Source organism: Schistocerca americana, chromosome 3 (genome assembly GCF_021461395.2).
Source record: "Schistocerca americana isolate TAMUIC-IGC-003095 chromosome 3, iqSchAmer2.1, whole genome shotgun sequence".
Lineage (NCBI taxonomy): Eukaryota > Metazoa > Arthropoda > Insecta > Orthoptera > Acrididae > Schistocerca > Schistocerca americana.
The window spans coordinates 174163743-174189373 of NC_060121.1; the positions used below are offsets into that span (position 1 = coordinate 174163743).

Sequence of the window (25631 nt, forward strand, 5' to 3'; positions counted from 1 at the left end):
TTTCTCACAGAATTACAATGTCATCGGCGAACCTCAAAGTTTTTTTTCTTCTCCATGGATTTTAATACCTACTCTGAACTTTTCTTTTGTTTCCTCTACTGCTTGCTCACTATACAGATTGAATAGCATCGGGGAGAAGCTACAACCCTGTCTCACTCCCTTCCCAACCACTGCTTCCCTTTCATGTCCCTCAACTATTGTAACTGCCCTCTGGTTTCTGTACAAATTGTAAATAGCCTTTCGCTCCCTGTATTATTACCCCTGCCACCTTCAGAATTTGAAAGCTTTCTTTAAGTCTACAAATGCTAGAAACGTAGGTTTGCCTTTCCTTAATCTTTCTTCTAAGATAAGTCGTAGGGTCAGTATTGCCTCACGTATTCCAATGTTTCTACGGAATCCAAACTGATCTTCCCTGAGGTTGGCTTTTACCAGTTATTCCATTCGTCTGTAAAGGATTCGTGTTAGTATTTTGAAGCTGTGACTTACTAACGGCAGTGTGCTCTGGGAAAATTGTTGATTCAAATTCAATTCACACACCTATAGGCCCAGACTTAATTATCTCGTTCTGTCACGAGCAGTCTATTACAATGATCAGTGAAAGCTCCTTGAACTTAGGTGGGCTGAGCAGACACCCTCCACCCTCGCCTTTGGCAATTTCATAGTAAGAAGCATGAAACCTTGCACACATGCCACACACTAGACTGTATACATTTTGATTCCACTGCAGAATTATATTGTCATATGGGTAGAATTCTGAATTGAGGTAGACTTTGGCATTAGTTAACTTGCAGCTGTCGAACACGGTGGAATCATTTGCTATATTACCTCTTCTATCAGTCTGAAATGCAAGTATGATGAATCTAGGCGTCTCTAGATGGCAGGAGGTTTTAATAGCCCATGTTTGTCTGCTTGCAGTCGGTAACACTGGGTACTCGAAAACCTCCTACGAGCGAAATGTCAGTGACATAAATGTACCTGCATTCAGGACTTTTAAAAGATTCAAACGCTCCTCGTCTGATACACTGATGTGAGACATTTTCCATATTATCTTGCTGATTGTGATCATATTCTCCTCTTCAGCACCTTGAATGTATGAGTTATTGTCTGTCGCACTCTACACCAGAACGAATTCCTGTTTAGCATTCATAATGACCTGCCTCATGTCCTCAAAGTACTCCATAACCATTTTTAGAGGTATGCAGGCAGTAAATCGCTTATACTCGTCAACTGTTCTATCCTCTGTATCGTCTATGAACCATCCTGCATTTTCTAAACTATGCAAATCTGCGGGTGATGCCGAGATGTATTTTTTAAGGGTTGCTGTTATGCTGACACTGCGTGTGCCATCGATCTCAGACCCACTGAGTTCATAACGTATCTCTTAGGACAGGAATGCTAAAGCGTCAAGTATCAGCTTGGATCCCACTGTATCGCTACCGTCGATTTTTTTAAAGACCCCTTTAGATATATGAAACTGTGAGTGTATGTTGGTGCTGGATGACAATCCTGATTTCATCGTTCTTGTTAAGTGTGGTTGAAGTGTAAGAGTTATGAAAGAAGTATTCCCGACATATAATTCTCTCATCATACTCTACTGGACTGGTCATATTGAGTGAGGACATCAGTACGCGGTTTCAAGCCAACTGATTTAAGAAACTCGTAGCTCGCACGTGTTATCACTTTTCTGTTCAGTAGTGAAGCAGCATGCTGTGGATTGCGTGCACTTGTTTTATACCGTATACCCATCCTGCCTTAGATGTAATTGTACAGTGATTTCCTCACCATGAAAGTCAACAAGTTGACTTCATGGCCGAGCTGTCACTGGAAGGTATATTGCATTGGCAGAGGTCTCAACAATCTTATATCCCGTTGCAACTGAGGGGAAGAATCCATAAATAGTGTGAATCAGACTATCATTGCAATGTTACATTCGATACGAATTGTGCTGACGGGGAGTATGTCCACTGTCTGATCTGACTTGTAAAATTTACTTGGATCCTTCTACAAAACCTCCAATTTTGTGAAACCCAACAGGCGCCCTATTGGACTTTTCTGGTTAAAGTCAATCGTTGCATTTACAGTCCTTATTTCAGATTTAAGTGTATAGATGTTTGCACATAGTTCAATACCTCTCCAACACTGTTTTAAGACTTTGTTTAAATCATCAATATTGTATGCACCCGGTTCTATTTCCACAATATCTTTTTCACCATTAATGTCCAGATGCAGTTTATTGTTAGTCTCAGTTATATTTGGGATTCTGTTGTACATCTCCAGTACAATCGATGCAATACTCCATTCAACAACGCTCAAATCAATCGGTGAGAAGTAACTTGCATGCAATACACATGATCGCTCTTTTAACGTAAAAGCGTATGACATTGCATCTGAACCTCAGCTGATGAATGAATGTTTAAACCTTCTCCATATATAGCATGCTTCTCCTTCTTTGTGAATGGCAAGAGAAACATGATGCATAGATGTCCACAGAGGTGTGTATTAAGGTCCTGATAGCATCGATAGTCGCAGAACACATGTCTTCTGTGAGTGAAGTATCGTTGTAATTCTTCTGGTGGTTGCAGGTCACCAAATGAGTCGAAATAGTAGAGGTATCCGCAGTTTTCATAACATGTGATACCCAGTGGGTGCCGGGGCCCCCAGGAACATCTAAATTCACAGTGCCACATTCACCAATTTTACACATAGTCTCCAGTAATGTATCCCACATGAACACACCAAGGAATCTTGGTATCTTGAATTTGACTCTAACAAACTTAAGAGGATCTGTATTTATGAGTGGTAGATCTGGTAGGACTGCTAATGGGCCTTTTTTTATTTACTAATAGACCAAGCCCTTTCCTGTACGGTTTAAAGACAGTCCTTTTCCGATGGCTGCGACTTCCATCATGTGGTTACGTCTTCTTGCCTCTCCTAACTGTGCTTGAGAGTTTTGCGCGTTCTTGACCATTCGAGCGATAGCTGCAGCACCACCATCGAGGGAACCTACCGTCGAGAGTGCGGAGAGGGCCGGGATGAGAAATGAAATAAAACCGCCAGATGTCTTGGGTATTGGTAGAACTCTAGGTGCTTTAACCGATCCTCTTCGTTTAATGCACTACGTGCAGCATTCATAACTCGCTTGAAATTGATCACTCCTAAACCCAACTTAATTTTTCCATGCATGGTTTTATCAACTGCAAGTGCTGCGATGCATTCACCTATACCAATATCCTTTCTTCTCCATATTGCATTAGCCTTATCACCTAAAATCCTATCTGCAATGTGGCTACTTGACAGATCTTTATTTGCAGCATATGCAATGTCGTGTTCCAAACACGCTTTGTCGAGCAGATCAACCCCCTTATCACCTCACGCCAAGCATTTCTGAAGCTTTGTCCCAGGTCCACAGTAGTTATACCCAGGGATGTGTAATTCCAGTGGCAGTTTGTTTAGAATACCACCACCTCCTCTAATGCATCTCCTAGCATGCAAGTTATGCTACTGCGGTGGTTGTGGACTATGCATGCCCATTATATAGCCAATCGTCGGCATCTATCCAGCTGTTTTGTGTAGCAGGAAAACCATGCCATTTGACCAGTGCTTTATTTCCCCGACGTCTTATGACTCTCTCCACAAGAAGAACATCCGGTTCTGAGCTTTCCTGCAGCTCCTCGGTGTAGAAGCAGCCTGCAGTTTCTTCACCTTTACTGTCATTCAATATATAAGTTCTAGGATTCGTTAGTTGCACCTTTGAAACTGTAAATATTTCAGTTGACCAGTTCGGTAGGTGTGATTTCTCAGATGCCATCTTGTGTTTTGAGATACGCACCAAATCACCTACATAAAATTTCTGTTTGCGTGGATCCAGCATCTTAATGCGACAGTACACCGTATCCATGAGTCCATTATCACGAACATCGATTGGTCTCGTTTTTATTGTGGAATGTTTGGTTCGATTATACCGAGCAGTTATTTCTATGAGGATATCTGTCCATTTGTATGAGCCCTGAAGGTTAAAAAGCACCCACATTCGACCTTTTATTGTTCTGTGCAGAGGTTCCACGATGCTTGCCTTCAGGTGAGTGAATGTTGAATAGTGATGTATTCTGTACTGCTGCATCATGGTCTTGAAATACCTATTGTAGAACTCCCCACCATGATCAGTTAGGAGGTTGTCTGGGCATCAATTCGTCCCAGTCTGTAGCAAACGCTCAAAAACATAGGCAACTTTTCTACCCGTTTTTGTTTTGACAGGTAATGCCCAGGTAAATTTGGAATATGTATCAATAACCATTAAAATATATTTAAATCCATTATTCTCATGAGAATATTCCCTTATATCTACAAGATCAGCTTGCCACAAGTCATCCAACCCTTTAATCATAACATGCCTACGAGGTTATGTTTTGAGTGCTGGTTTGTGCATTTCTCGGACTACTGTCTCCATACTTATTCCATGATACCTCTCTCTCTAAGCTCCGAGATGATTGAAACAACCTCATTCGAATGAGCTGTATTACCTGCAGCAGTTGATGCCATGAGCAGCCGTAGTCGATATATTAGCTCGTTGGGGTCGTCATAATACATATACTGCGGGATTCGATTGTTCACTGCTTTATGTTCAATGTCAATACCATCACCGCTGCTGCTGTTGGTGTTATTGTTGTTTTCGCCTCCAGAAATGGGTTTATAATGGGCTTATATTTCTTGTTGCTCAGGCTTTTCGTGATCTTATGTACACCAGTCATGTGCAGTATTTCACAGTATGCTTCCCTGTCATTAACTGAATAATTTTAAATTTTTTGGTAGGTCTTAAGGAAATAAGATTAATTAAGCCAGGTGTTCTCTCAAACAGCTTATAACCAATCTGTATTGTGTCATCAATTACAGTTATAGGGTCACCGTGGTCTAGGGGTAGCGTCTTTGATTCATAATCAAAACGTCTTCGTCCCGGGTTCGATCCCCGCCACTGCCTAAATTTTGATAAATAATCAGCATTGGCGGCCGAAGACTTCCGGCATAAGAAGTCAGCCTCATTCCCTATCCGCTCCTCCGCCCTCTTTGACGCCTTGTCAAAGAGGGCGGAGGAGCGGATAGAGTTTCAGGGCACTCTCTTGTCCTAGGGGTGGGAAATTACCCCTAAAAGCGGAAGAATCAGCAATGATCAACGACATGAGGATGCAGAAGGCAATGGAAACCACTGCATTAAAGACACGTAACGTGTATCCACAGGACATGTGGCCTGTAATTGAAGAAGTGTCATGATGATCTCTCCATTGGCAAAATATTCCAGAATAGTGCCCCATTCGGATCTCCGGGAGGGGACTGCCAAGGGGGAGGTTACCATGAGAAAAAGATTGAATAATCGACGAAAGGATCACGTTTTACGAGTCGGGGCGTGGAATGTCAGAAGCTTGAACGTGGTAGGGAAACTAGAAAATCTGAAAAGGGAAATGCAAAGGCTCAATCTAGATATAGTAGGGGTCAGTGAAGTGAAGTGGAAGGAAGACAAGGATTTCTGGTCAGACGAGTATCGGGTAATATCAACAGCAGCAGAAAGTGGTATAACAGGTCTAGGATTCGTTATGGATAGGAAAGTAGGGCAGAGGGTGTGTTACTGTGAACAGTTCAGTGACCGGGTTGTTCTAATCAGAATCGACAGCAGACCAACACCGACAACGATAGTTCAAGTATACAGGCTGACGTCGCAAGCTGAGGATGAACAGACAGAGAAAGTGTATGAGGATATTGAAAGGGTAATGCTGTATGTAAAGAGGGACGAAAATCTAATAGTCATGGGCGACTGGAATGCAGTTGTAGGGGAAGGAGTAGAAGAAAAGGTTACAGGAGAATAAGGGCTTGGGACAAGGAATGAAAGAGGAGAAAGACTAATTGAGTTCTGTAACAAGTTTCAGCTAGTAATATCGAATACCCTGTTCAAGAATCACAAGAGGAGGAGGAGGTATACTTGGAAAAGGCCGGGAGATACGGGAAGATTTCAATTAGATTACATCATGGTCAGACAGAGATTCCGAAATCAGATACTGGATTGTAAGGCGTACCCAGGAGCAGATATAGACTCAGATCACAATATAGTAGTGATGAAGAGTAGGCTGAAGTTCAAGACATTAGTCAGGAAGAATCAATACGCAAAGAAGTGGGATACGGAAGTACTAAGGAATGACGAGATACATTTGAAGTTCTCTAACGCTATAGATACAGCAATAAGGAATAGCGCAGTAGGCAGTACAGTTGAAGAGGAATGGACATCTCTAAAAAGGACCATCACAGAAGTTGGGAAGGAAAACATAGGTACAAAGAAGGTAGCTGCGAAGAAACCATGGGTAACAGAAGAAATACTTCAGTTGATTGATGAAAGGAGGAAGTACAAACATGTTCCGGGAAAATCAGGAATACAGAAATACAAGTCGCTGAGGAATGAAATAAATAGGAAGTGCAGGGAAGCTAAGACCAAATGGCTGCAGGAAAAATGTGGAGACATCGAAAAAGATATGATTGTAGGAAGAACAGACTCAGCATACAGGAAAGTCAAAAGAACCTTTGGTGACATTAAAAGCAACGGTGGTAACATTAAGAGTGCAACGGGAATTCCACTGTTAAATGCAGAGGAGAGAGCAGATGGGTGGAAAGAATACATTGAAAGCCTCTATGAGGGTGAAGATTTGTCTGATGTGATAGAAGAAGAAACAGTATTTAGATGAGATAGGGGATCCAGTATTAGAATCGGAATTTAAAAGAGCTTTGGAGGACTTACGGTCAAATAAGGCAGAAGGGATAGATAACATTCCATCAGAGTTTCTAAAATCATTGGGGGAAGTAGCAACAAAACGACTATTCACGTTGGTGTGTAGAATATATGAGTCTGGCGATATACCATCTGACTTTCGGAAAAGCATCATCCACACAATTCCGAAGACGGCAAGAGCTGACAAGTGCGAGAATTATCGCACAATCAGCTTAACAGCTCATGCATCGAAGCTGCTTACAAGAATAATATACAGAAGAATGGAAAAGAAAATTGAGAATGCGCTAGTTGACGATCAGTTTGGCTTTAGGAAAAGTAAAGGGACGAGAGAGGCAATTCTGACGTTACGGCTAATAATGGAAGCAAGGCTAAAGAAAAATCAAGACACTTTCATAGGATTTGTCGACCTGGAAAAAGCGTTCGACAATATAAAATGGTGCAAGCTGTTCGAGATTCTGAAAAAAGTAGGGGTAAGCTATAGGGAGAGACGGGTCATATACAATATGTACAACAACCAAGAGGGAATAATAAGAGTGGACGATCAAGAACGAAGTGCTTGTATTAAGAAGGGTGTAAGACAAGGCTGTAGCCTTTCGCCCCTACTTTTCAATCTGTACATCGAGGAAGCAATGATGGAAATAAAAGAAAGGTTCAGGAGTGGAATTAAAATACAAGGTGAAAGGATATCAATGATACGATTTGCTGATGACATTGCTATCCTGAGTGAAAGTGAAGAAGAATTAAATGATCTGCTGCACGGAATGAACAGTCTAATGAGTACACAGTATGGTTTGAGAGTAAATCGAAGAAAGATGAAGGTAATGAGAAGTAGTAGAAATGAGAACAGCGAGGAACTTAACATCAGGATTGATGGTCACGAAGTCAATGAAGATAAGGAATTCTGCTACCTAGGCAGTAAGATAACCAATGACAGACGGAGCAAGGAGGACATCAAAAGCAGACTCGCTATGGCGAAAAAGGCATTTCTGGCCAAGAGAAGTCTATAAATATTATAATTTGAGGAAGAAATTTCTGAGGATGTACATCTGGATTACAGCATTGTATGGTAGTGAAACATGGACTGTGGGAAAACCGGAACAGAAGAGAATCGAAGCATTTGAGATGTGGTGCTATAGACGAATGTTGAAAATTAGGTGGACTGATAAGGTAAGGGATGAGGAGGTTCTACACAGAATCGGAGAGGAAATGAATGTGTGGAAAACACTGATAAGGAGAAGGGACAGGATGATAGGACATCTGCTAAGACATGAGGGAATGACTTCCATGGTACTAGAGGGAGCTGTAGAGGGCAAAAACTGTAGAGGAAGACAGAGATTGGAATACGTCAAGCAAATAATTGAGGACGTAGGTTGCAAGTGCTACTCTGAGATGAAGAGGTTAGCACAGGAAAGGAATTCGTGGCGGGCCGCATCAAACCAGTCAGTAGACTGATGACCAAAAAAAAGAAGGATGAATACCCAACATGTATGATCTTCCCCTGCTGACGTCGAATGTTCTATCCTTCTGACCGGGGGTGTGACGGATAATGAATTCGTCAATGACAACACTCTCGTTATCGTGTGTTTTTGTTTTTGGCGAGAGCTGTCGGAGAGATTCAGTAACCGGCTGAAAGGTCTGTCTTAGTGTTTGCTGTCGATCCATATGCCCTAACCTCAGCAACCATAATTTCTCACGAACTGCTTTAGGCGATTGAATCACTTTCTGCTTCGTCAACATCTTGGTGTATACTAATCAGACATCTCCGCAGCGTGAGGCATTATATGAAGAGCTTATTTCAATAGTGGTACAAGTCCATTTTTGTTCATTCTGAGATACAGAGTCCTAAAGTTAAATGAGCGCTGAAAAATCTGCAGATTTTTTAGCGCTCATTTATCTTTAGGATTCTGTATCTCAGAATGAAGAAAAATGGACTTGAACCACTATTGAAATAAGCCCGTCACATATCTGGTCAATTTCTTGGCTACTTGGTTACCGACTTCATTAACTAACTCATTTAATGCATTCACCATTCTCAAAAAAGGCTGGTAAAATGTCTCTAATTCCCTGTGCATACCTCCAACTTTATACACAATATCCTGAACTTTCGCATCCATGCACAGGCGATGTTCTGTCTGTGTACACCCATTCTCTTGGGTTGAAAGCTAGACATGCGAGTGAATTTGTCCATGGTGTGGCATATAATGATGTGCTAACCTCTCTTACCTTGTTGTATAAGCAAAAACTCTTGAAAGTTTCGCCTGTACCTATCATCACTCAGTTTTCTTGTTTTATCAGTAACGAGAAACGCATACTGTGAATGATTCCAGCAATCAGCTCATATCTTAACAAAATCATTGAACGACATCTCAGTTCCGATATGTGCCTGTTAAATGTGTTTTAAATTCAGGTTGTCTTGTTTGAAGGCTGTAATGAGGGTTGCTTTATCCGTAACCAACTGTTTGGGTATTCTGGAATATGTCTGTCTTAGGTGAAATACAGCAGCACCCATACGCCGACCGAAACAGAAATATTTTCACATTTGGTCTTGGTTTTCCACAGAAACATCGTCAAATATGAAGACAGTGTTTGGCTTTGCTTTTTCAGGTGGAGGGATATCACCGCTTTCACTGAATGTCGCGTATGTCACACCATCTACACCACACAATATCTCCTGCAATAGCTGATACTTGAGTTGAAACAGTGTTTTTGAGAATACACAAACATGTTCAAATCAGACTCCATAAGCAGAGTCATGAGGACATTAGTCTTCCCACAATTGGATGGACCTACAATAACTGCTCATCTATTATCAGGAAGGAGAACTTCATTCTTCTTCTTCTTCTTCTTCTTCTTCTTCTTCTTCAGGTCTTCTTTTGCATCTTCACAGGACCAGTCACCTATGACAAAGTCCTTGTGATGAGGGTGTTTCACCCAGCCTGTCATGATACTAACTACACCAGGTACCGACAGGTAGTTGACATATATAGAAAAATACACTTGAAAGGATAATAATAGTATGTGTAGACAGCATAGTTCGATCACTTATACGACTGAGCTATATTGACTACACAGAGAAAACAGCTAAATATTTTACCCATGAGGAGTAACTTGATCAATCATCATCTCAATAACTTGTGTAGCACTGAAAAAATTAATAATTGCAATACTTTGACTATAATGAGAGAGGTATGGAATAAAACACAAACATGTTTTGAGATTATATATATACAAATTATTTATTTATTTTAATATCATACATAGGGTGTTGTGTTTCAGGAACATCATTACAATCTGTATGTATCTTCTTCTTTGCACCTGTATAGCATTTACCAAATAAAGCTTTCTGACATGCAATAAATTCAGCGTGTATCTCCCTCAAGCCAATAGATGCCTCACAGTACTCCGGTTTTTCACACACACATTTAATGTGTTTCTCTTTAGGTTCAGCATTCTTGCGCAAACAAAGGTGCTGCTTAAGATCATCACATGTGCACTATGTACATGTAGGGAGTTTACAACATCATTTTATGCAGAGTGTATGCTAGGCAACCAACAGCTCAGTCTGTCCAATGCAAGATGTATGGCATTTTCCAGATTGTATAACTTCATAATGGAGGCATGTCTTAGATAAACACAGTTGTCACCTGATTTCACACATAATGCACAGTCATCATACACTGTTGTAATAGAAAGTGTCACACCAATAAGACGAATGTCTTGGGAGAACGAGTTGAATAATACTCTGTAGTCACCGGCTGACTGATATAACGCTTTGCACGACACGTTTCGTACCAGTCGAACTCGGAAATTGGCACTTTAACACATTTTCAATCTCCATTCTCGCATACAAGCCCCAGACATGATGCACTTCTATAGCAATTTTCACACGTTTCAATCCACTGGGAGTTAAATTGTATGTGGAGGTGAAAAGCATAGGTGCATTCGACGCCTTCTCATTCACAGTATCTGGACTCTGTCGTTGCACTATCACTAGGATGTTCTGCAGGGATGGGTCATATATTGGTAACCAGTACTGATCTCCATCTTAGCATTTAACACCACCAGTGACAGCATTCGATGTGTCGGGGGCAGATCCCGTGTCCTCATGACACAAATCGATGGGTGGGATGGACAACAGCAGCTCCTTGTTCTGCTCCAGCAAGTGGGCTAAGTGCGCTACAGGATCCAATGTGGCCGCTACTGGTTCAGACGTGTCGGAGGTTGTTGCCGCCACAGGTCTAGAGGTTGATGCAGGTCTCAACTGGGTGGCACGCAAGGTTGCTACAGGTCCAGTCATGACAGTGGAGCTAGGAATGTTGGCGCTCGATCCTGCTGGCTTGGACACATCGAGGGCTACTGCTGCTTTTTTGTTCCAGTTGCTGGTATTCTCTTCAGGACCTCATTTTTGTTGAGAGAATAAATTCCAGTTGCCCTGAGACCAGCTTTCTCTTCTATAGATCCATTTTCACCTAAGCTGTCAAGACATGCCTTGATCAATCTGGGAAAGTTACCTTTAGGCACTCTTCCCCAATATTTAGATTTCCTCTGATTCAGAACTCCCACCAACTTTATCCTTAATGTTCTAAAAAAGACAACATCAAGTGGTTAATAGATGTGAGTGAAATCAGGAGGCAGAAGCAGAAATCAGATGTTATTCGTCTCACATTCTTGAATTACAGATGGTGAAATGTGAGAAACTCAGTTGTCACCAAGTATTACTTTTGGCAAATTGCCATCAAGACGACTGAAATTAGGCAGCACAAGAGAATAGAAGTAATCTTCAAATATGGCCTTACTGAGCCAAGAGTACTTTGATCAATTGTACCATGTACCTTCAGGTCCCCCTTCAGCCCAGGAACATTATAAAAAAAAATTGTTGTACTGTAAGATGTCTGACTCAGTAAAAGGATGGTTGCTCATAAAGATTACACAAATGATGCATATTGTGCTTACCGATAAATAGTGTGGAAATCGTATATCTTGATGCGTCACTATTCTGCTATCACACCACTGCTACCCCATTTCCCAAAATTTGTTTTCTGCCAGGACCATCAATAATGTTCATTTCATCATACACTGAAGAGCCAAAGAAATTGGTACATCTACCTAATATCGTGTAGGGGTCCTGCAAACATGCAGAAGTGTCACAACACGACGTGGTATAGACTCAACTAATGTCTGAAGTAGTGCTGGAGGGGACTGACACCATGAATCCTACATGGCTGTCCATAAATCCATAAGAATTTGAGGGATAGGAGACCTTTTCTGAACACCACGTTGCAAGGCATCACAGATATGCTCAATAATGTTCATGTCTGGAGAATTTGGTGGCCAGCGGAAGTGTTTAAACTCAGAAGAGTGTTCCTGGAGACACTCTATAACAATTCTGAACGTGAAGGGTGTCGCATTTTCCTGCTGGAAGTGCCCGTGCCGGTCAGAATGCACAATGGACATGAATGCAGGTGATCAGACAGGATGCTCACGTACATGTCACCTGTCAAAGTCATATCTAGGGTCCCATATCACTCCATCTGCACACTCCCCAAACAATTAGATCCTCCACCAGCTTGAACAGTCCTCTGCTAACATGCAGGATCAATGGATTCTTAAGGTTATCTCCATACCTGTACACGTCCATCTGCTTGATACAATTTGAAATGAGACTCGTTTGACCAGGCAACATGTTTTCAGTCATCAACAATCCAATGTCGGTGTTGACAGGCCCAGGCGAGGTATAAAGCTTTGTATCCTGCAGTCATAAAGGGTACACGACTGGGTTTTCGGCTCCGAAAGCCCATATCGATGACATTTCGTTGAATGATTCGCACACTGGCACTTATTGATGGCCACAGGCGCCGACTCCATGGGGCCTGATGGGGGCCCAAGCCCCCTCAAAAATTCGTTTTGGGTGGTGGAGACCTGCAATAATTTAAGAAAATTATTAGTTATATTATGCTTTGTAAAATCACAAAATTATGTTGCAGTTTTTTACTTTCCTTGTTTGACGATATTTACCTTTTAAAATACATTCAGTAATAAGTTAAAACAAATAATTATTATGGTAGTAAGCAGGTTAACTGAAAACGAGTGGTGTGAATCATGATATTGTTATGGTGGTGCGGGCACACTTTAGAGTTTGTCCCAGTGTGCAAACCTTTGGGTAAAGTCTAGCATCGGCGGGCCAGCGATGTGGCTGTGGCGACATCAAAAGGACTGGAGCAGAAGTGCCTGGAACCCTCCACCTCACGTCAACTTGATGCTTCAAGACATTACGATGCTGTGGCTATATAAAACCCACCTTGCTGTCACAGTCATTCAGTGTGAATAGTGTCATTCAGTGCATGTTGCAGACGAGTTTAGTGTTCCAACTTTATGTGTCTAGTGGACTATTTTATATGCGTATATTTTATTCATTTACTTTAGTCTCTTAGTGAATTAAGTTTGCAATGGATAAATTTGTTACCAAAAAGGCGAGCTTGGAAGTTGATACAGTAAGTTAACCTCCAACAATTATTGTGTCGTCAATTGCTTCGTCGTCTTAAGGCGAGAACTGTTCATAGCTGAAATCTGGACAATCCAGTAATGGAAGATCATTTCAGAAGTCTTGGTTGATCAAATATACATGGCTAGAATATGAAGCAACTACTAAAGAAGTTTTTTGCAACACCTGCAAAGAGGCAGATGCTAAAAATCTATTACAATTTTCTTTAAAAAAAGAAGAGGCATTTACTACCATAGGGTTTTCTAACTGGAAAAAGGCCTTGGAAAAATTCTGTCTTCATGAAAATACGTTTACACATAAAGAAGGTGTTCTGAAACTAAATTATATCACTAACCAAAGTGTGGCCTCCCAATTGAATGAACAGTTAGATAGTGATATGAAGAAAGGCCGTTTGGCTCTTGAGACAATTTTTACTACCGTGCAATTTCTATGCCGACATGGGCTAGCAATTGGAGGGTATGAGGATGTAAACTCAATTTTTTTTCAATTGTCGGAACTTCGAAAGAATGACATACCTCAGTTTAAAGATTGGTTAGTGCGTTCGGGATATAAGTGGACGTCCTACGATATTCAAAACGAGATCATTGATCTACTAGGAAAGTCTGTGTTGAGAAAGTTATTGGCTTCAATAAAGAAGACTGAACGTTTTTCAATTATGGTTGATAAAACAAGTGATTCTTCGATTCACGAACAAGTGTCATCTTGTATTTGTACTGTCGATGATTCCTTAATCATCAATGAAGACTTTATTGGCTTATACGAGACCCCCAACACTGAATCTATTTAGTATTTTAAAAGACGTTTTTGCTTGTCTTGATTTGTCAATGGATAACTTAAGAGAACAGTGCTGTGATGGTGCCCCGAATATGAGAGGCAAATTCAAAAGACTAAAAAAAGTTGGTTTTGGATATACAGCCAAAACTATGTTATGTGCACTGCACTGCTCACAGTTTAGACTTAGCTGTTGAAAATAGTCTCCACCATCTTACGTCTATGAGGGATATTATGGCTTTAGCCAAGGACTTAATAAGCACCATAAGTGAATTCAGCAAAAAGATGGGACTTTTCAGAAGGATACACTGTGAGAGTGCCAACGACCAAGCTGGCCCACAATCCCTTCGCCCAACTCGATGGACTATGTGAGCTTCTAGTATCTTGAGAATATTGAAAAACTTTGAAGAACTTTAGAGTTTTTTGAAACATTTTCTGCAAAGGACAAAACAGAGGAAAGTTACAAATGTGCAGGCGAACTTGAGTCATTGTTACAGTTCGAGACTTACTTTTTTTACATCTTTATTGCCATACAATGAACCCAATAGAGAATGCCAATGAAAAAATTCAATGTCCTCGTCTAAGTGATGCTGATCTGCAAAAAACATACGAAGGCTTGATTTGTATATTGAATGGAAGGTGTCATAGTTCTGAACACTTTTGGAAATTGTGTTTAAAAGAAAAACTTTCATAAGTTGATGATTCTTCACTTCCTCGGAATCGAAGTATACCAGAGAAGTATGAAAACAATGAAGCCAGCTCGTCACACTCTTTCAACACCCCAAAGGAATACTACAAAGCTATTTTCATTGAAGTTTGTGAAACAGTGCAGTCTTGCATTACTGAGTGGTTTACTTCAACTGGACTCACACAGGTCATTGCAGTTGAACAAGAGTGCTTGCTTTTGTAAACAGAGGTGAAACAAATTTAGAAAACTCAACTGGGTTTTTCAAAAATGATCTAGACATTGAGAGACTGCGCTTACACTTGAATATGTTAGCTGATATTGCTAATAAGGAAACAACTGGTCTTAAAAAAAATGCATGATGTAAGAAAGTACATTACACAACAGCCTGCAGTTGGAGAAATGTTATGTGAAGTAGTGCAGTGCAATAGGCTTCTCCAAGTAATTCCACTCGTGACAACAACAGCAGAACAGTCATTTAGCGTCCTTAGATGTCGGAAGTTATATCTCTGATCAACAATGGGACAGAAGCGATTGAACAACTTGGCTGTTATTCATATCCACCGAGATGTTTTGGATGAATTGGATATCCAGTCAGTCATCAACGACTTCATATTCAGTAATGCAGTCAGACGGTCGACATTTGCACCTTTCTAAAGACACTCTAGCCCTAATAATAGCATTTAGCGAAATATTAAAAATCTTTATAAAATAGATAATTGAGTACATACATACCAGCAATGTTAAATTTTCAGTTTCGAAATATTAGTACTAGTTTAGTATTACTAATTTTACTATAGTACCACAGTACTGTATTAGTTATTTAGAAATACTTAAATATTTTTAGGCTCACTATTTATATACTTTTTGACTGAAAGTATTAGGCATACTCCATTAACTGTATTAAAGCATTTACTTTAAGATATTGTTTTTATTTAATGAACCCTGAGCCTTATTCAAGGTAAGCTTAAATTAGCTACTTCACTTATTAATCGAAGTGGTATTACTGTGCCACAGCAAAATTTTATGTTTTTATTCTTTCAATGATAGTTTATAATTTATTTAAATATAATTTCAGTCTTTTCAGAGGTATATATTCGCTGCTCTGTAATAGTCTATAAACGTGATTATTACTGTAAATTAAATTAGCTTTTTACGTAAATACCGTTAGTGCTTATGTTTTGTTTCTTTTTTCAAAGCCAAGAAATGTGTCAGGCTTGTCGAGTTTTCCTGAGTGTCGAGTTTTCCAGAATGTCGAGTTATCGAGAGTCCTAATGTAGTTCATATGTCTCTAAATTGCTTTAAAAAACTTTAAAACTCACTATTTTTCAGATAAAATTTAGAAAATTTCCTGGGGCAAGACCCCTAGTACGACCCCCCTCCAATATTTTTTTAAGTCGACGTCCCTGCTGATGCCCCAGGATTGAAACCTGCAGCAGTTTGCGGAAGGGTTGCACTTCTGTCAAATTAAACGATTCAGTCGCAGTTGGTACTATTCTTGCAGGATCTTTTCCGACTGCGGCGATGTCAGAGATATGATGTTTTACCGTATTCTTGATATTCACAATACACTCGTGAATTGGTCGTATGGAAAAATTCCCACTTCATTGTTATCTCGGGGAAGTTTTGTCCCATCACTTGTGCGCCATCTATGACACCATGTCCAAATTCACTTAAATCTTGATGACCTGCCATTGTAGCAGCAGTAACCGATCTAACAACTGCGCCAGACAATTGTTGTCTTAAATAGGCATTGCCGATCACTGGGCCATATTCTGCCTATTTATATATCTCTGTATTTGAATACGCATGCCTATACCAATTTCTTTGGCCCTTCAGTGTAGTTCATTATCAGCTCTGTAAGAACACTAGCCAAAAAAGTTTCTAATTCTTAAAATAATCCTCTTTAGTTTCATTTCACACTGCTGCTGTATAACGTTTGATGTATTCACACAGGCTTTCAGATAAGCTTCCCGTCTGTCATTTGAGAAACTACCAGGTCCGTGCCCTTCCAGGCATACTATTCTTGAATCGTGTTTCCACTACGCCCTTTCGATCATGAAAAGGGTTTACTATCCAACAAATCTCAAATAATGTGAAAGGAAAACGCCATTCTGAGAATATTTTGATGCATTCTGGATATATATTTTCGTCTTCCTTGGTTAAAATGTGTGGTCGGCTGAATATCCTGGAATGATTTCCTTTTATGCAACTTTAAATTTTTAACCAAATGCCATATTTCTCAGCTTGTTTCCTATAACTGAATCCAGCTTTTAAGGTAAAGGCACCAGTAGTTGACACCTTAAGAAATGAAACTACTTTAATTTGATATTTATGAATACAAGTGGTTGTTGGGCAGAAACACAATTAATCTTCAGGTTATTTGATCTTTTGTGATTTGATATTAATTATAATTCACTATGTTAAGATACATTAAATGGTAAATAAAAATTATAGGAAAAGTATAAGTGCAGTCATCAGTAGTTGACACTAGTGAGACACGAAAGTTTCAGTAGCTGACAGGAAAAATATTCAGTAGTTGACACTAAATAAATAACTTTAGTCTACACATCACAGTCAATACTGTTTTGGAATTCATATTTCAAATGTTCATTAGTGATATTTGAGAGTGGTGGACTAATAACACTAACATCATTTTCATCAACATAAAAAACTTTTTTCTGTCAGTTGCAAGATTTTAGAGCCATTACTTTTATTTCACCATCCTCAAACACACGCTGGACAATACAAACATATTTGAAATATCTCTTCTTTCCAGGAAAAGAAATAAGAAGAAATTCACCATTTTTATAAAATTTATTCGTATTTTCTTCTTTGTTTGCTGTTTCTTTTACTGTTATAATTGTTCGATCAGAATTGTCATCTTCCTTTGTCTCAGATGTCTGCAAATCACTATCAGGGAGCATACTAATGTCATCCACACTGCTGCCTGACTCACTACAGTCTTCATCTTCAGAATCTGAGGACACTGAAATTGTTGTTTTCTTGTGCACTTTCGGCTTTCTATGATGTTCTGCTTTAGTTTGCTTCTTGGGTATCTTAGCAATCTCAGAATGTTCTTTCTTTTGTTTTCGTGTTTCTGCTCTCTCAGCTTTTGGTCTTTCTCTTTGTAACTTCAGTTGTTCACTCTTAGAATGGTATTTGTGCCACTGGTTGGATGTCACAACACTTGGAAGTTTTTCTCTTAATCTTATTTTCTCTTGTTTTCCTGTATTCTGTGGCCAAAATAATGCATGCTTGAATGGGGAGGGGATTAGTTGGTCCCATGATTTCCTATGAATATTTCCGCTAGAAGCACACTAAGGAAAATCAGAATTTTTCATTTAATTTTTGGGTGTGACACATTGGTCTGTTACATTAGTCTCCTCTCTTTCATTATTTTGGTTGTTGCTTGCCAAGCTTTTCATGTCTTCCTGTTTTATTTTCGATTACTTCATTATTTTGTTTTCCATCTGGGTGGGCATTTCCTTCCTCCACTTCTTTATTTTGATTTGCCACACAGTTGTTTGTGTCATCAACAGATTGGGAAAGGATAGAATTATGACAATCATTTTTAATTTCCTTCCAAAACAAAAATAAAGACTGGGCATTTATATTTCTTCCCACACATCACTAGAAGATTCAAAACATGAAAGTTTATCTTTCCCAATGTATGTTTCTAGAACCTCTAATCCAACTCTTAAGTTTAATTTTTCAGAAGTGGCAGTTCTGTGAGTAGTAAGTATAACATCATCACTCACTGTTGGAATTTTTGAGTAGTCTACAGCCTCTGAATTCCATGGAACAAGTCCAGTTCTCCTAAATCCATTCTGCAGGACAGACAGTTTAATGAACTCATCCAAAGTTTGTTCCAGTAAGGGTGTAAAATGGATCTTCTTAAGCACTGGTTGATCCAAATGTTCCAATCTCCACTGATGTACCTTGTTTTTCCAACTTTCCTTTAACAAAAGAAAGACAGCACCATACATAGGTTGAAGAAGATGTGTAGAATTTAGAAGCAAAGCTACAAGTATTACCCCATGCTCATTACAAAACTTATTAGTGTGTAAGGTGAGTTGTGACACGTGGCCATCAATAAACACAATGACTGGCAGTGGTATTTTCTTTTCTAGAAGGTAAGGATGGAAAACATTCGTTATAAATTCAAAGAATAATGGACCTGTCACCCAACCTGTTTCAGATTTACCTATTCCCCAATGTTTTTGTACACTTTATGCTAGTTCCTGTGGTATTCCAATGTACCGGGTGATCAAAAACTCAGTATAAATTTGAAAACTGAATAAATCATGGAATAATGTAGATAGAGAGGTACAAATTGACACACATGCTTGGAATGACATGGGGTTTTATTACAACCAAAAAAATACAAAAGTTCAAAACATGTCCGACAGATGGCGCTTCATCTGATCAGAATAGCAATAATTAGCATAACAAAGTAAGACAAAGCAAAGATGATGTTCTTTACAGGAAATGCTCAATATGTCCACCATCATTCCTCAACAACAGCTGTAGTTGAGGAATAATGTTGTGAACAGCACTGTAAAGCATGTCCGGAGTTATGGTGAGGCATTGGCGTTGGATGTTGCCTTTCAGCATCCCTAGGGATGTCATTTGATCATGATACACTAGCGACATCAGGTAACCCCAAAGCCAATAATCGCACGGATTGAGGTCTAGGGACCTGGGAGACCAAACATGTCGAAAGTGGCGCCTGAACACACGATCATCACCAAATGACACGTACAAAAGAGATCTTTCACGTATCTAGCAATATGGAGTGGAGCACCATCCTGCATCAACATCGTACGTTCCAGCAGGTGTTTATCAGTCAGGTTGGGGATGATGCGAATCTGTAACATATCGGCGTACCTCTCACCCATCACGGGAGCAGTTACAAAACCAGAACCACGCATTTCCTCGAAGAAAAAAGGCCCGATAATGGTAGATGTGGTAAATCCAACCCATACCATGACTTTCTCGTCGTGCAATGGAGTTTCCACGACCTTTCTAGGATTTTCAGTAGCCCAAATTCTGCAGTTGTGGGCACTGACAGACCCTCGGATCGTGAAATGAGCTTTGTCGGCCCACAACACGTTACTCAACCAATCTTCATCTTCTGCCATCTTTTGAAGCTCCCACACTGCAAATTCCCTCCACTTCACTAAATCGCCAGGTAACAGTTCATGATGCCAATGGATTTTGTATGGATAGCATCGGAGGGTACGCCTCAGTGCCAACCAAACAGTAGTGTATGGAATGCCGGTGCGACGTGAGACTGCATGAGCACTGACTTCCCCACGCATAGACGTACCCGCTAGTCTCCATTTCTTTCTGAACTGTCTCAGCAGCATTACACCTTGTGCTCGGTCGGCCACTATGGGGTCTATCGTCTAAACAACCCGTGGCTTCGAACTTCGAAATCATTCTCACCACAGCTGCATTTGTCAACGGACCTTTACCCGTTCGAATCCCATTCCTATGGCGATAGGATCGTAACGCTGAACTAGCACATTCCCCATTCTGATAATACAGCTTCACTAAAAGTGCCTTTTCAGGCACGTCAACATGCTGTGACTGCTGGCGCATCTGATTCTCTCTCTCATTACAGCTCCTTTTATACACGATTGTCATGTACAGTCACTGACGTTTTGCTTTCCAGCGCCATCTGTCGGACATTTTGTGAACTATGTTTTTTTTTGTTCTAATAAAACCCCATGTCATTACAAGCATGTGTATCAGTTTTTACCTCTCTATCTACATTATTCCGTGGTTTATTAAGTTTTCAAATTTATACTGACTTTTTGATCACCCGGTATTTAAACACTGTCAATGGAGGTGCTAAATCACCATTTGCATTTCCAGTCAACAAAACCGTTAGACATTCTTTCTTGTCACTATTCACATGCTGCTACACATTTTTTTCACCTTTCGGGGCCAACACTTTGTTTCCGTTGGCGTTCAGAAAGAAAGCAGTTTCATCTAAATTTAAAACTCTTTCGGGACTTTGAAGAATTGACTTAAAATTTTTCTCTGTTCAATATTTATCTATCTCATCAAACCAGTTTCTTATAGCTATGTAGGGTATCACCTACTGGATCTATACATGCAATGATAAATTTAACACAAACTCCACAGAGCTAAGCTTACGAGGAGACAAGAAATGAAAAAGGTATTAAAAAAGTTGTTGGACTCAGTAGTTGACAGATGTGCCAACTACTAAAAATAAGGAACATATTAGCACTAGTACTTGACAGCTGATCCCTGACCATACCATAACCTAAATTCACAAATATTTCACAAATTTGCTTACTTTGTTTAATACTGGAACCATCTAAAAAACTATACACAAAAAACAATAATATCTTATGTTTGCTTTGCCGCATCAAAAAACTTACCTCCTTATCGATTTCGAGAAGAAAATCAACGAAAGCAGAGAAACACAAACACACTGTTAAACTTAAAACAGAAGCACACACTTCAAGATGGCTGCTAGAAAAATATGATAGTTATCAAAATACACTGTAGATGGCACCACCATACAACAACAGTAAAAAATCTGTCTCTGAATAAAGCGATTTTCTTATTTTAAGAACTTTTATTTTAAAGTGTCTTCTACTGGTGTTCTGTCGACTACCGGTGCCTTTACTTTACATCGGCAATTTTCCAAATTTTCATCCAGAAAATCACTACAAGTCTTAGCACCAACAGTTCTAGACCATGGTAGTATACCCAGTTTGCCTGCAATCAAATTAAGAATAGCATTTACTTCCTATGTGTCCTTTCAGCAGTTCAGTAAGGAAAATAAATAATATTTTATGCATTTAACTTTTAACTTGGAGCAGGCATGTAACTTGGGACACACTGTACCAAGTTAGTATCAAAATGTCAATTTAGTGATTTTTTTGTTTCCCAGACAATAATAGGTTAGCACACATGAAAACTTAATGAGGCTACATTCTGTCATATAATAGCGGTTATGTTTGATGTTATCATATACACTCCTGGAAATTGAAATAAGAACACCGTGAATTCATTGTCACAGGAAGGGGAACCTTTATTGACACATTCCTGGGGTCAGATACATCACATGATCACACTGACAGACCCACAGGCACATAGACACAGGCAACAGAGCATGCACAATGTCGGCACTAGTACAGTGTATATCCACCTTTCGCAGCAATGCAGGCTGCTATTCTCCCATGGAGACGATCGTAGAGATGCTGGATGTAGTCCTGTGGAATGGCTTGCCATGCCATTTCCACCTGGCGCCTCAGTTGGACCAGCGTTCATGCTGGACGTGCAGACCGCGTGAGACACGCTTCATCCAGTCCCAAACATGCTCAATGGGGGACAGATCCGGAGATCTTGCTGGCCAGGGTAGTTGACTTACACCTTCTAGAGCACGTTGGGTGGCACGGGATACATGCGGACGTGCATTGTCCTGTTGGAACAGCAAGTTCCCTTGCCGGTCTAGGAATGGTAGAACAATGGGTTCGATGATGGTTTGGATGTACCGTGCACTATTCAGTGTCCCCTCGACGATCACCAGTGGTGTACGGCCAGTGTAGGAGATCGCTCCCCACACCATGATGCCGGGTGTTGGCCCTGTGTGCCTCAGTCGTATGCAGTCCTGATTGTGGCGCTCACCTGCACGGCGCCAAACACGCATACGACCATCATTGGCACCAAGGCACAAGCGACTCTCATCGCTGAAGACGACACGTCTCCATTCGTCCCTCCATTCACGCCTGTCGCGACACCACTGGAGGCGGGCTGCACGATGTTGGGGCGTGAGCGGAAGACGGCCTAACGGTGTGCGGGACCGTAGCCCAGCTTCATGGAGACGGTTGCGAATGGTCCTCGCCGATACCCCAGGAGCAACAGTGTCCCTAATTTGCTGGGAAGTGGCAGTGCGGTCCCCTACGGCACTGCGTAGGATCCTACGGTCTTGGTGTGCATCCGTGAGTCGCTGCGGTCCGGTCCCAGGTCGATGGGCACATGCACCTTCCGCCGACCACTGGCGACAACATCGATGTACTGTGGAGACCTCACGCCCCACGTGTTGAGCAATTCAGCAGTACGTCCACCCGGCCTCCCGCATGCCCACTATACGCCCTCACTCAAAGTCCGTCAACTGCACATACGGTTCACGTCCACGCTGTCGCGGCATGCTACCAGTGTTAAAGACTGCGATGGAGCTCCGTATGCCACGGCAAACTGGCTGACACTGACGGCGGCGGTGCACAAATGCTGCGCAGCTAGCGCCATTCGACGGCCAACACTGCGGTTCCTGGTGTGTCCGCTGTGCCGTGCGTGTGATCATTGCTTGTACAGCCCTCTCGCAGTGTCCGGAGCAAGTATGGTGGGTCTGACACACCGGTGTCAATGTGTTCTTTTTTCCATTTCCAGGAGTGTATGTTGGAACTGTGGAGCAAAAGTTCTTCAATGATTTATTTCAGAGGGGCTGAAAAGTAAAAAATTTAATAATTATATTTGTTACTTAGTTCTAAAAACACCCAGTCAAACCGAGAAAATGTTCAGCTCTACTTTTGAGAGACATTCACATAAACACAACAAAACTCACCTAATATGGGTGCCAACTATGAAGATTTGAATATAACATATCACGTTTGCCCAAGTTAAGAAGTATGTTCCAAGTTAGCTCACTTCACGGTGTCGTTGGTAAAAATGTTGAGATTGTGGCAATGACACAAGCGTCGAACAACGTAGGTGACGATTATGAAGAAACACACACTTGAGCCACTCAGTATAAGTAATGTGGTAGATATAACAAGGATATCTGACGTGACTCAGTTCGCCGATATTGGCACGAAAATACACTCATTTTAATAATTTTTTCCGTTGATGGTCTCGTGCCTCTACAACAAATACCGACAGTCGTTTTAGTGAGTTCGGTTGTCGATTGTTTAATAGGTGCATAGAGCACGTTGTTACCCCTGCAAAGTAGAGTTTCTCTTTTGTTCGTATGTTGTTTACAGGTGCCGCATTTGTTTTGAAAACATTTTTGAAGCTGAATATGTTTTCCTATGATAAAAAATTGTAGTTATGTCGACTGGGATGCTTAGTTTTTATAGAAAGTTTCTCGTGACGTGCACCTCATCCAAAACAAATATCCGCCTCGTTACATATTCGGTTCTGAAATCAAGACGAAAATGTGTGAAAAGTTGTGTCCTGTATTCTCAGATTCGTGGAAAGAAGGACGATTCAAATTTATCACATTTGTTTGTGCCTGTACCTATAAAACCGAATCCAGATGACATCAATGTTGGAGAAGAGTTGACAGGCACTCTTAACAAACGTGATTTATTGAAAGTGTTAAACCAATTTTATCAGAAGAAAGAAATCAAACTACTCGCCTTAGAAAATGGGCTAGACAGTAAGTGTAAGTCTATTTTAAAAAACCCACACGCAGATGGCTTTGTAGTCTTTTGAAATAATTTTCTGTTTCAGGTTACCTCCTGCATCAGGCTTATGTTAACTTTCGTCAGTATTGCGTGGAAGCAGCTACACTGCCTGTCGACCTGCACGTTGTTATAAGTGATATTTTACAGGGCGCAGGACATATTGATGACATATTTCCATATTTCATACGTCATGCGAAACAAATGTTCCCACATCTTGACTGCATGGACGATTTAAAGAAAATAAGTGATCTCAGAACGCCTGCCAACTGGTAAAACTAATGACATATTTTTATGTAGGTAGTTTATGTGATTGGTATAGTTACCATACAATACAAATGGTGGGTTCGTTTGGTGGAGGACGGGTGCGGGTGGGGGGAACAGCATCAGTCTTATGGCAGATGAATTATATATTGAATGATAATGTGTGTGACATAAAGGTATGTCACCTTTAACGTGCATATGATACATCTTGTGAGAAATAGATTCTAATCTCCATTTTCAATATAATGAAAATGTTTTGTGTCCACAGTGTGACTATTCATCTTCTCATTTGTTAAGAAAGAAGGAAAAGTTTGAGAGAGGCATGTTATTATTACCTGTGTAAAGAATTCTGTTTACTTTTGCGGATAGATATTTAAGACCTGCTACAGTTACAAAATCAAACAATGTGGGATCTTTAACAACATGGATTGAGCTTACTGTGAGGAAATTCTGCCTATGTTAGGGGATAGAACATATTCAGAGATTGACAAAAGTGAGATTTTGGTGGCATTCTTTCTGACGCATTTTCCAATTTTTTTAAGCTTCAAAATTGCCCTTTCACACATCACTACCTTTTGTTCTAAAGGAAGATTGTTAACAAGTCTTTAGCCTTTTGAATCACACATTATTTTCCTTATCATGTATGGAAATTTGTCCCTCTTCGTGTTATCCAAAGTGTTTTCCTTGTCTGTTTAGCTCATACATACAGACATGATCTTAATAAATCTCTCTCCTAATGCCCGTAACAGCCATATAGCATATCTTGACCACTTCTTTTTTTGATTAAAATTGTTTCCCACACATGATGCAGAAATACAGGAACTACGCATAAGTAGTGGGAGACACACTTCATGGGAGAGAGGACCGCCCACTCTCACACACCACCTACCCAAGTCTGATTAGCACCTGTTTAAAGCAGTGCATGTTAAATATAACTGTTTGCTAACTATAGTTATTGAAGTAGAATACTGCAGAATTTGAGTGCTGCTGAGAGAAGTGTGATTATTGATAGTGGTCAATTTTAATATTTCATTTGTCACAAAGTATGTTGGGTTTGTTGTACTGGAGAAACGGAAATGAAAGAAAATTGAGCCTCATAAGAGATTCCCATAATGTGGGAGATGACTATTCTTGAATACTTTTATTTGTGTTAAAGTAGAACTAACTAGTGGTGTAACAGAAGTTAAAAAATACTTC

General features: G+C 40.4%; 1 protein-coding gene across 2 annotated transcripts in view; it reads left to right on the forward strand.

Annotated features, from left to right (window-relative positions):
* The first annotated feature begins 23710 nt into the window (after window positions 1-23710).
* The window catches only part of LOC124606649 (ATP-dependent RNA helicase SUV3 homolog, mitochondrial), a 78930-nt gene continuing 77009 nt past the window's right edge, over window positions 23711-25631 (forward strand). The window contains exons 1-2 of one of the 2 annotated variants that reach the window (XM_047138651.1): window positions 23711-24145; window positions 24220-24442. In XM_047138651.1, coding sequence (XP_046994607.1) covers window positions 23815-24145; window positions 24220-24442 — 554 coding nt within the window. In that variant the 5' untranslated portion in view covers window positions 23711-23814. The remainder of the gene's footprint in view (window positions 24146-24219; window positions 24443-25631) is intronic. The other variant, XM_047138650.1, reaches the window with a different exon arrangement.